The sequence below is a fragment of the Leucopleurus acutus genome, assembly GCF_964270905.1.
Source record: "Leucopleurus acutus genome assembly, chromosome: 3".
In the NCBI taxonomy this organism is placed as follows: Eukaryota; Metazoa; Chordata; class Mammalia; order Artiodactyla; family Delphinidae; genus Leucopleurus; species Leucopleurus acutus.
In genome coordinates this window covers 61,054,010-61,066,501 of record NC_139145.1, presented here as the reverse complement: position 1 = coordinate 61,066,501, position 12,492 = coordinate 61,054,010, and the positions used below count along the sequence as shown (strand labels likewise).

General features: G+C 37.4%; 1 protein-coding gene across 1 annotated transcript in view; it reads right to left on the bottom strand.

Annotated features, from left to right (window-relative positions):
* Window positions 1–12,492, bottom strand: part of NME5 (NME/NM23 family member 5) — a gene marked incomplete at both ends in the record, with an annotated part of 32,815 nt that overhangs the window by 8,000 nt on the left and 12,323 nt on the right. Inside the window, one exon of the mRNA XM_082834974.1 lies at window positions 5,161–5,279. Coding sequence (XP_082691100.1) covers window positions 5,161–5,279 — 119 coding nt within the window. The remainder of the gene's footprint in view (window positions 1–5,160; window positions 5,280–12,492) is intronic.

Sequence of the window (12,492 nt, the reverse complement as noted above, 5' to 3'; positions counted from 1 at the left end):
AGAAGATGTGGTACATATATATAATGGAATATTACTCAGCCATAAAAAGAACAAAATTGGGTCTTTTGTTGAGATGTGGATGGATCTAGTGACTGTCATACAGAGTGAAGTAAGTCAGAAAAACAAATATCGTATATTAACGCATATATGTGGAAGCTAGAAAAATGGTACAGTTGAACTGGTTTGCAGGGCAGAAATTGAGACACAGATGTAGAGAACAAACGTATGGACACCAAGGTGGGAAAGCGGTGGGTGGTGGGGGTGTGGGTGTGCTGAATTGGGTGATTGGGATTGACATGTATACACTGATGTGTATAAAATTGATGACTAATAAGAACCTGCTGTATAAAAAAATTAATAAAATAAAATTCAAAAAAAATGATGTGACGTATGTACACACACACACACACACACACACACACACAATGGAATATTACTCAACCGTAAAAAAAGAAAATTTGTCATTTGCAACAAGATGGATAAACCTAGAAGGTATTATACTAGTGAAATAAATCAGAGAAAGATAAATACCATATGATTTCACTTATGTGTGGAATCTAAAAACCAAAACAAATGAATAAATATAACAAAACAGAGTCATAGGTAGAGAGAACAAAGAGGTGATTGCCGGAGACAAGTGGGGTTGGGAATAAGTGAAAGAGGAGAGGGATATTAAGAGATATAAACTTCCAGTTACAAAATAAATGTCACAGGGATGAAATGTACTGCATGGGGAATATAGTCAACAACATTTCAATAACTTTGTATGGTGACAGGTGGTAACTAGACTTAATCATAGTGATCATTCTGTACTGTACAGAAATATCAAATCACTATGTCGTGCACCTGGAACTAATATAGTCTTGTAGATTAATTATAATTCAGCAATAAAAAAGGAATTCATATAAAACTCCAACAGATAACTGGACAAAAGATAAACAGATAATTCACAAAGGAGGAAATACAACTAAACATAGAGGGCAATGTTTAACCTCACCATTGTGTGAGGTTAAAACAACTGAATGGAAGTTAAAACAATTGAATTACCATCTTTAATCTATTTTTCCTCTCATCAAATCAGTCCCACTCCCACTCCAGTGTTTTTAACTTAATAAATTTATTTAAAAAAAAAGAAAGCAATGTGAGAGTATGTATTGTGACTGAAAATATTCACATTAGAAATTATAATGCAAAACAAAATTAAGAAAATTCTGAAAAAAAGAGTAATTGAAAGGTTTAGAACTGACTTTGAAATATATTACAAACCTATGACTTAAAGCAATGTGGTACTTACAAATGAACAGATGAAATTAACAAACCAAAAAAAAAAAGAGAAACCCACTAAATGCATGTAAGAACTTAGTATATATTAACAGTGGGTTTTTAAATCGATGAAGAAAATACATACTGTTCAATAAATGGTTTTTGTCAATTGAGTAACCAAGTGGAAAATAAAATAAAATGTGGCTCTCTACCTCACTCCCTATAGCAAAAAAATATTCCAGATGACCAAAGACATATACGTGGGGGGAGAAAAAGGAAATATTAAAAAGTACTAGAAGGCAGAATGAGAGAATGTTACTTATAATCTTGAAACAGAAAACCTTCTTCAAATATAACAGAAACCTGGAAGGCATAAAAGAGCTCAACAAATATAGTACAAAAATATTAAAATATATCCTGGAAGTAGTATTAAACTGAGAAAATCTAGTAACCAACAAAATATGTTGGTTAAAATATGTTTAATTTCTTAAACATAGAGAGTACCAATACAGTAAGAAAAAGACCTAGACGATCAAGCGCTGGCAAATGGACAAAGGCCTGGGGTAGGAAGTTCACAGAAAAGGAAATGCAAATGGCTTTAAGTAGCATATACTAAAAGATACTCAAACTCAGTCATAACAAAAGAAATACAAATTAAGTTACGAGATAACCACTTTTCACCTGAGATTGGTAAAAAAAAAAAAAAAACCCACAAAACTTGAAAAAACATCAGGTACTCTCATTCACTTTTTTTTGTTTGTTTGTTAGTACGCGGGCCTCTCACTGTTGTGGCCTCTCCCGTTGCGGAGCACAGGCTCCGGACGCCCGGGCTCAGCGGCCATGACTCACGGGCCCAGCCGCTCCGCGGCATGTGGGGTCTTTCCAGACCAGGGCACGAACCCACGTCCTCTGCATCGACAGGCGGACTCTCAACCACTGCGCCACCAGGGAAGCCCTCTCATTCACTTTTTAAAATTTAATTAATAATTTATTTTTGGCTACATTGGGTCTTTGTTGCTGCACGCGGTCTTCTCATTGTGGTGGCTTCTCTTATTGCGGAGCCTAGGCTCTAGGCACGCAGGCTTCAGTAGTTGTAGCTCACGGGCTCTAGAGTTCAGGCTTCAGTAATGGTGGCACATGCGCTCAGCAGTTGTGGCTCACGGGCTGTAGAGTGCAGGCTCAGTAGTTGTGGCTCTCGGGCTTAGTTGCTCCACAGCATGTGGGATCTTCCTGGAGCAGGGCTCGAACCTGTGTCCCCTGCATTGGCAGATGGATTCTTAACCACTGTGCCACCAGGGAAGTCCCCTCTCATTCATTTTTGATCAGAGTATAAAATGGTACAACCACTACAAAAGGTAATTTGGCAATATTTATCCAAATTAAAAATGCACACATCGGGCTTCCCTGGTGGCGCAGTGGTTGAGAGTCCACCTGCCAATGCAGGGGACGCGGGTTTGTGCCCCGGTCCGGGAGGATCCCACATGCCGTGGAGCGGCTGAGCCCGTGAGCCATGGCCGCTGAGCCTGCGGGTCTGGAGCCTGTGCTCCGCAGCGGGAGAGGCCACAACAGTGAGAGGCCCGTGTACTGGGAAAAAAAAAAAAAAAAAAGCACATGTCAAAAACATCAAAATAACATTCTTTTTGACTTAGTATTTTCATTTGTAGAAATTTATTCTACAAATAAATGGTATGCTGACAAATGAATGAAGATATTCACTGTAGCAGTTTATAATAACAGAAGAGTGGAAACAACCTGAACAACCATCCATATGTGACTAATTAATAAATTGTAGGGAATTCCCTGGCGGTCCAGTGGTTAGGACTCCGCCCTTCCACTGAAGGGGGCATGGGTTCGATCCCTGGTCAGGGAACTAAGATCCCACAAGCTGCACGGCCAAAAAACAATTTAAAAATTTGTAGAAAATCCATAAAACAGAATGCCATAAGCTGTTCTTTTAAAATGGGGCAATTTTGTTTATGGTGCTATTTAATAATTTATAATACATATTAAGTATATAAGGTAAAAAGCGTCAAATAGTGTGTTTAGTAGCTAGCATTTGTATCTATATGTGTTTTTAAGTACGTATAAATAATAAGTATTTTATTTTATGCTTATATATGTATAGAGTTTCTCTGAAAGGATATACTAGAAGCTGGTAACAATAATCAACTCCAAGGAACAACTGGGTAGCTGAGGAAGAGGAATGGAAAGGAGAGTTACTTTTCACTATATATCCTTTTGGAACTTTTAAATTTTATACCATATTCCAACATTGCTTATTCAAAAAATTAAACAGCTTAAAAAATAAGTAAGTTTTTTAAGGGATAAAATTTTTTTTTTAATTTCATGTTTTGAATTATAATTTGACTTTTTGATCTCTTTCCAAATGAAATAATCTCAATGTGTGAAAAGTGTTATACTCAGAGATGTTTATTGTTACAGTATTTATAATAGCAAACAACTCAAACAGCAAAAGAATGGTAAAGGTAACAAAAGAAACATCATGTAACTATTAAAATAATCTCTATAAAATATATACTTAAATATAGCAATATTTATGGGATATGTGTTTATATGTAGTGATATAAAAAAATAAAATCTGGGCAAAGAAAAAAAAAACAGGACTAGTTTTTTTGAAACTAAACAGGATTAGTTTCATTGGAGATATAGGCTTTAAAAACCAAACCAAACCAAAACAAAACAAAACCAGTAATAGCAGCAGCTAATGTTTGAGCACTTACGCACCAAGCACTTTAAGAATTTTACATGCACTAATACATTTAATCCTAACAATATCCCTACTAGGTAGACAGTTGCCAATATACCTACATCTTATTGATGAGAATAAAGAGACTCAGAGAGAGGTTAGGTGTCTAGAGTCAGAGCTGAATCTAAGCAAGATGACTTGGGAGACCATGTTTAGGAAATGGAACCAGGAGTATCTTTTTCTTCTCTTCTTTACATTTTTCAGTAGTTTCAGGTTTCTTACTAAATGAAAATATACTATTTTCACAATGAAAAAAGACATATTAAAGAAATAACCTGTCAATCTTTTTCTTTTTGGTAAAAGTGGTAATGTTAGTGGGAAAGATTAAATCTTTTGTCTTCCAAAGGGGATTCCCTTTGAGAATGCTAACAAAGGCTAGAGATATTATTTTGGTATGGCTGGTATTAAAATAACCTTCCTTGATTATCTCAGATGGGTGGGAGTATCTATAAAGAAGGACCCCGGCTGACACTTGGCCCTGGACAATCATCCTAGGTCCTCATACTCAACCGTTCTTCCCCCTGAATGAGCAATGTTGAGGCCTCTAGGTATGTGAATAAATGTTTTCTGTTAAAAAAATTTAGATAGCATGAGAAACAAAAATGTTGAACACAATTCAAGTAAATAATTTTATCATTTGATTATATAAATTATATACAAAAACAATGCTCAGCAATGAAAGGATGCAATGACTGAAAATGTACTTAGGAAGAATTTTTTTTTAAGAGTTAAAACACAGCAAGAAAATAAGTACAACTGACCCTTGAGCAACATAGGTTTCAACTGCGGGGGGGTCCACTTACATGCAGATTTTTTCCAATAGTAAATACTACAGTACTACACAATCCACGACTGGCTGAACTCAGGATGCAGAATCACAGATACAGAGGAAATGAGGATACGAGGGTCTACTATAAGTTTTATGTCAGATTTTTGACGGCACAAAGGGTCAGTGCCCCTAACCCCGACTCTCAAGGGTCAACTATAATCAAAAGTTATACAAAATGAAGTATCTAAAATGTATATATAAAGTTTTTTTAAATGACTCTCAATATGTTTCAAAGAATATAATATTTTAACTATGAAAACTATAGACAATATTGTTTAGTATGAATAAAAAGATTTCTTACAAAAGGATCTGCTGGTTTTTGCTTACAAAGCTCTGAAAGTCCTTTAAGCAGAGTTGGCATTACGTGCACATTTAAATAGTCCTTAGCAGCTTGTCCAATTGGAATGGGCTCAACAATCACTGCAAATACAAATGATTAAAGCTAATATAAATGATGAAATATTACACAATCATTAAAAAGGACACCTTCAAATAAATTTTAACAGCATGAGAAATACTTAAGAGTTATTTTTTTTAAAAAAGGAAACAGAACTATATACCTAATATTTTGTTCAAAAACACACAAGCACACACATACAGAAAATAATAAGACTCATAAGACTGGCAAAAAAAACCCATCAAAATGCTGACAGTGCTCATACATAAGATTCCGATGATATTTTCAACAATCTCCTTTTCTGCATTTACATTTCCATGTTTTTTACAGTAAATACATAATGGACAATATTATGAAAAAGAAAAATATGAAGAATGTGTATAATCTAGGAGATTAATTCATCACAAAAATTAACTCCTGTCAACAAAATGGTAGGCATTTTGCAAAGTGTTACAGATACAACAGTGAATAATACATGCTTCTTGCTCTCTTACAGACTACTGAATATACACATAAAACCTATTTCTATAATACTCTGAATATTCCTGCTCTTATTTTTCAGGTTTTAAAATAAATAATGTAAGATTTAGGGAAATTTTAGTGTTTTCAGCTTTTTTGAACACTATGTAGGTGAACCAGACTTGCAGTACAACAAAAAATATATTTCTACCAGAAAGAAATGTGTAACTCTTCATAGGTCTTTTGAGGTTGATCTCCATCAATGTGCTTTTTTTTTTAAATAAAATTTTTAATTTATTTTTGGCTGAGCTACGTTTTCATTGCTGGGCACAGGCCTTTTCCAGTTGTGGCAAGTGGAACTACTCTTCGTTGTGGTGAACAGGCTTCTCACTGTGGTGGCCTCTCTTGTTGCAGAGCATGGGCTCTAGGTGCACAGGCTTCAGTAGTTGTGGCTCGCAGGCTCAGTAGCTGTGGCTCACGGGCTTAGTTGCTCCGTGGCATGTGGGATCTTCCCAGACCAGGGCTTGAACCCATGTCCCCTGCATTGGCAGGCAGATTCTTAACCACTGCGCCACGACGGAAGTCCCAATGTGCTACTTTTGATAAAGATAAGAAAGCAAAGCGACTAGTCTCATGTGTTCAGATCTAAATCCTCACTGACTGAAGGCAAAGGAAGGTGGGAGGATAATTTCTGTATGACTGTATGTATATGTGTATAGGCTCAGTCTCAATGAGACAAAGACTAACAATGGGAGTCATTTGCCAGGATGCCATGAAGAGCTGGGAGAAGTCTCACAGGTATTGGGTAACAGGCTCCTTTCCTATTAGTCTCATGATAGTACCCTTTATTACACTGATTACTGTAATAATTTTGTTTCATTTTGATGATATAAATATTTGTCATCTGTCTCTTCTACTCTGTAAGACCATGTTAAGACAATGTTTATCATGTTCACTGGCCCCAGGTCCTTTTATATTATTTTAAACATGAAAATCTGAAAAAAAATAAAAATAAATTAAAAAATAAAAATGAAAATCTGATTATATCGCTTTCATCCTTAAAATGCTTCACTGATTCCTTCTTTTTCTGTTTTTTTTTTCTTTTTTTTTTTGCAGTACGCAATCCTCTCACTGTTGTGGCCTCTCCCGTTGCGGAGCACAGGCTCCAGACCCGCAGGCTCAGCGGCCATGGCTCATGGGCCCAGCCGCTCTGCGGCATGTGGGATCCTCCCAGACCAGGGCACGAACCCGTGTCTCCTGCATCGGCAGGCGGACTCTCAACCACTGCGCCACCAGGGAAGCCCCTGGTTTTTTTTTTATACAGCAGGTTCTTATTAGGTATCCATTTTATACATAGTAGTGTATACATGTCAATCCCAATCGCCCAATTCATCACACCACCACACCCCCCGCCACTTTCCCCCCTTGGTGTCCATACATTTGTTCTCTACATCTGTGTCTCAATTTCTGCCCTGCAAACCAGTTCATCTGTACCATTTTTCTAGGTTCCACATATATGCGTTAATATACGATATTTGTTTTTCTCTTCCTGACTTACTTCACTCTGTGTGACAGTCTCTAGATGCATCCACGTCCCAACAAGTGACTCAATTTCGTTCCTTTTTATGGCTGAGTAATATTCCATTTTATATATGTACCACATCTTCTTTATCCATTCATCTGTCGATGGGCATTTAGGTTGCTTCCATGACCTGGCTATTGTAAATAGTGCTGCAGTGAACATTGGGGTGCATGTGCCTTTTTGAATTACGGTTTTCTCTGGGTATATGCACAGTAGTGGGATTGCTGGATCATATGGTAATTCTGTTTTTAGGTTTTTAAGGAACCTCCATAATGTTCTCCATAGTGGCCATATCAATTTACATTCCCACCAAGAGTGCAAGAGGGTTCCCTTTCCTCCACACCCTCCCCAGCATTTGTTGTTTGTAGATTTTCTGATGATGCCCTATCTAACTGGTGTGAGGTGTTACCTCATTGTAGTTTTGATTTGCATTTCGCTAATAACTAGTAATGCTGAGCAGCTTTTCATGTGCTTCTTGGCCATCTGTATGTCTTCTTTAGAGAAATGTATATTTAGGTCTTCTGCCCATTTTTGGATTGGGTTGTTGTTTTTTTAATATTGAGCTGCATGAGCTGTTTATATATTTTGGAGATTAATCCTTTGTCCATCGATTCATTTGCAAATATTTTCTCCCATTCTGAGGGTTGTCTTTTCATCTTGTTTGTAGTTTACTTTGCTGTGCAAAAGCTTTGAAGTTTCATTAGGTCCCATTTGTTTATTTTTGTTTTTATTTCCATTACTCTAGGAGGTGGATCAAAAAAGATCTTGCTGTGATTTATTTCGAAGAGTGTTCTTCCTGTGTTTTCCTCTAAGAGTTTTATAGTGTCCGGTCTTATATTTAGGCCTCGAATCCATTTTGAGTTTATTTTTGTGTATGGTGTTAGGGAGTGTTCTAATTTCATTCTTTTACATGTAGCTGTCCACTTTTCACAGCACCACTTATTGAAGAGACTGTCTTTTCTCCATTGTATATCCTTGGCTCCTTTGTCATAGATTAGTTGACCATAAGTGCGTGGGTTTATCTCTGGGCTTTCTATCCTGTTCCACTGATCTACACTTCTGTCTTTCTGCCAGTACCATATTTTCTTGATTTCTGTAGCTTTGTAGTATAGTCTGAAGTCAGGGAGTCTGATTCCTCCAGCTCCGTTTTTTTCCCTCAAGACTGTTTTGGCTATTTGGGGTCTTTCGTGTCTCCATATAAATTTTAAGATTTTTTGTTCTAGTTCTGTGAAAAATGCCATTGGTAATTTGATAGGGATTGCATTGAATCTGCAGATTGCTTTGGGTAGTACAGTCATTTTCACAATATTGATTCTTCCAATCCAAGAACATGGTATATCTCTCCATCTGTTTGTATCATCTTTAATTTCTTTCATCAGTGTCTTATAGTTTTCTGCATACACGTCTTTTGTCTCCCTAGGTAGGTTTCTTCCTAGGTATTTTATTCTTCTTGTTGCAATGGTGAATAGCAGTGCTTCCTTAATTTCACTTTCAGATTTTTTTAACATTAGTGTATAGGAAAGGAAGAGATTCCTGTGCATTAATTTTGTATCCTACAACTTTACCAAATTCATTGATCAGCTCTAGTAGTTTTCTGGTGGCATCTCTAGGATTCTATTTGTATAGTATCATGTCATCTGTTCTACTTCTTCTTTTCCAATTTGTAATTCTTTTATTTCTTTTTCTTCTCTGATTGCCGTGGTTAGGACTTCCAAAACTATGTTGAATAAGAGTGGCAAGAGGGGACATCCTTGTCTTGTTCCTGATCTTAGAGGAAATGCTTTCAGTTTTTCAGCATTGAGAATGATGTTTGCTGTGGGTTTGTTGTATATGGCCTTTATTATGTTGAGGTGGGTTCCCTCTATGCCCACTTTCTGGAGAGTTTTTATCATAAATGGGTGTTGAATTTTGTCAAAAGCTTTTTCTGCATCTATTGAGATGATCATATGGTATTTCTTCTTCCATTTGTTAATGTGGTGTATCACAATGACTGATTTGTGTATATTGAAAAATCCTTGCATCCCTGAGAAAAATCCCGCTTGAATATGGTGTATGATTCTTTTAATGAGTTGTTGGATTCTGTTTGCTAGTATTTTGTTGAGGATTTTTGTATCTATATTCATGAGTAATATTGGTCTGTAATTTTTTTTGTACTATCTTTGTCTGGTTTTGGTATCAGGGTGATGGTGGCCTCATAGAATGAGTTTGGGAGTGTTCCTTCCTCTGCAATTTTTCGGAAGAGTTTGAGACGGATGTTAGCTCTTCTCTAAATGTTTGATAGAATTCACCTGTGAAGCCATTTGGTCCTGGACTTTTGTTTGTTGGAAGATTTTTCTTTTTTTCCTTTTCTTTTTTTTGCGGTATGCAGGCCTCTCACTGTTGTGGCCCTCCCGTTGCGGAGCGCAGGCTCCGGACGAGCAGGCTCAGTGGCCATGGCTCACAGGCCCAGCTGCTCCGTGGCATGTGGGATCTTCCCAGACCGGGGCACGAACCTGTGTCCCCTGCATCGGCAGGTGGACTCTCAACAACTGTGCCACCAGGGAAGCCCTGTTGGAAGATTTTTAATCACAGTTTCTATTTCATTACTTGTGATTGGTCTGTTCATATTTTCTATTTCTTCCTGGTTCAGTCTTGGAAGGTTATACCTTTCTAACAATTTGTCCATTTCTTCCAGGTTGTCCATTTTATTGCCATAGAGTTGCTTGTAGTAGTCTCTTAGGATGCTTTGTATTTCTGCGGTGTCTGTTGTAACCTCCTTTTTCATTTCTAATTTTATTGAGTCCTCACCCTCTTTTTCTTGATGAGTCTGGCTAATGGCTTGTCAATTTTGTTTATCTTCTCAAGAACCAGCTTTTAGTTTTATTGATCTTTGCTATTGTTTTCTTTGTTTCTATTACATTTACTTCTGCTCTGATTTTTTTTTTTTTTTTTTTTTTTTTTGCCGGCCTCTCACTGTTGTGGCCTCTCCTGCTGCGGAGCACAGGCTCCAGACGCGCAGGCTCAGCGGCCATGGCTCACGGGCCCAGCCAGTCCGCAGAATGTGGGATCTTCCCGGACCGGGTCACGAACCCGTGTCCCATGCATCGGCAGGCAGACTCTCAACCACTGCACCACCAGTGAAGCCCTGCTCTGATTTCTCTGCTTCTGCTAACTTTGGGTTTTGTTCTTCTTTCTCTAGTTCCTTTAGGTATAAGGTTAGATTGTTTATTTGAGATGTTTCTTGTTTCTTGAGGTAGGCTTGTATAGCTATAAACTTCCCTCTTAGAACTGCTTTTGCTGCATCCCATAGGTTTTGGATCGTCGTGTTTTCATTCTCATTTGTCTCTAGGTATTTTTTGATTTCCTCTTTGATTTCTTCAGTGATCTCTTGGTTGTTTAGTAACGTATCGTTTAGCCTCCATGTGTTTGTGTTTTTTACATTTTTTTCCCTGTAACTGATTTCTAATATGATAGCGTTGTGGTCAGAAAAGATGCTTGATATGATTTCAATTTTCTTAATTTGCTGAGGCTTGATTTGTGACCCAAGATGTGATCCGTCCTGGAGAATGTTCCGTGTGCACTTGAGAAGAAAGTGTAATCTGCTGGTTTTGGATGGAATGTCCTATAAATATCAATTAAATCTATCTGGTCTATTATGTCATTTAAAGCTTGTGTTTCCTTATTAATCTTCTGTTTGGATGATCTGTCCATTGGTGTAAGTGAGGTGTTAAAGTCCCCCACTATTATTGTGTTACTGTCGATTTCCTTTTTTATAGCTGTTAGCAGTTGCCTTATGTATTGAGGTGCTCCTATGTTGGGTGCATATACATTTATAATTGTTATATCTTCTTCTTGGATTGATCCCTTGATCATTATATAGTGTCCTTCCTTGTCTCTTGTAACATTCTTTATTTTAAAGTCTATTTTATCTGATATGAGTATTGCTACTCCAGCTTTCTTTTGATTTCCATTTGCATGGAATATCTTTTACCATCCCCTCACTTTCAGTCTGTATGTGTCCCTAGGTCTGAAGTGGGTATCTTGTAGACAGCATATATATGGCTCTTGTTTTTGTATCCATTCAGCAAGCCTGTATCTTTTGGTTGGAGCATTTAATCCATTCACGTTTAAGGTAATTATCGATATGTATGTTCCTATTACCGTTTTCTTAATTGTTTTGGGTTTGTTTTTGTAGGTCCTTTTCTTCTCTTGGGTTTCCCACTTAGAGAAGTTCCTTTAGCATTTGTTGTAGAGCTGGTTTGGTGATGCTGAATCCTCTTAGCTTTTGCTTGTCTGTAAAGCTTTTGATTTCTCCATAGAATATGAATGAGATCCTTGCCAGGTAGAGTAATCTTGGTTGTAGGTTCTTCCCTTTCATCACTTTAAGTATATCATGCCACTCCATTCTGGCTTGTAGGGTTTCTGCTGAGAAATCACCTTAACTTTATGGGAGTTCCCTTGTATGTTATTTGTCGTTTTTCCCTTGCTGCTTTCAATAATTTTTCATTGTCTTTAATTTTTGCCAATTTGATTACTACGTGTCTCTGCGTGTTTCTCCTTGGGTTTATCCTGTATGGGACTCTCTGCAGTTCCTGGACTTGGGTGGCTATTTCCTTTCCCGTGTTAGGGAAGTTTTTGACTATAATCTCTTCAAATATTTTCTCGGGTCCCTTCTCTCTCTCTTCCCCTTCTGGGACCCCTATAATGCAAATGTTACTGTGTTTAATGTTGTCCCAGAAGTCTCTTAGGCTGTCTTCATTTCTTTTCATTCTTTCTTCTTTCTTATGTTGCGCAGCAGTGAATTCCACCATTCTGTCTTTCAGGTCACTTATCCGTTCTTCTGCCTCAGTTATTCTGCTATTGATTCCTTGTAGTGTAGTTTTCATTTCAGTTATTGCATTGTTTATCTGTGTTTGTTTGTACTTTAATTCTTCTAGGTCTTTGTTAAACATTTCTTGTGTCTTCTTGATCTTTGCCTCCATTCTTTTTCCGAGGTCCTGGATCATCTTCACTATTATTATTCTGAATTCTTTTTCTGGAAGGTTGCCTAACTCCACTTCATTTAGTTGCTTTTCTGGGGTGTTATCTTGCTTCTTTATCTGGTACATAGCCCTCTGCCTTTTCATCTTTTCTTTCTGTGAATGTGGTTTTTGTTCCACAGGCTGCAGGACTGTAGTTCTTCTTGCTTCTCGCTTCATTGATTCCTTACTGCACTT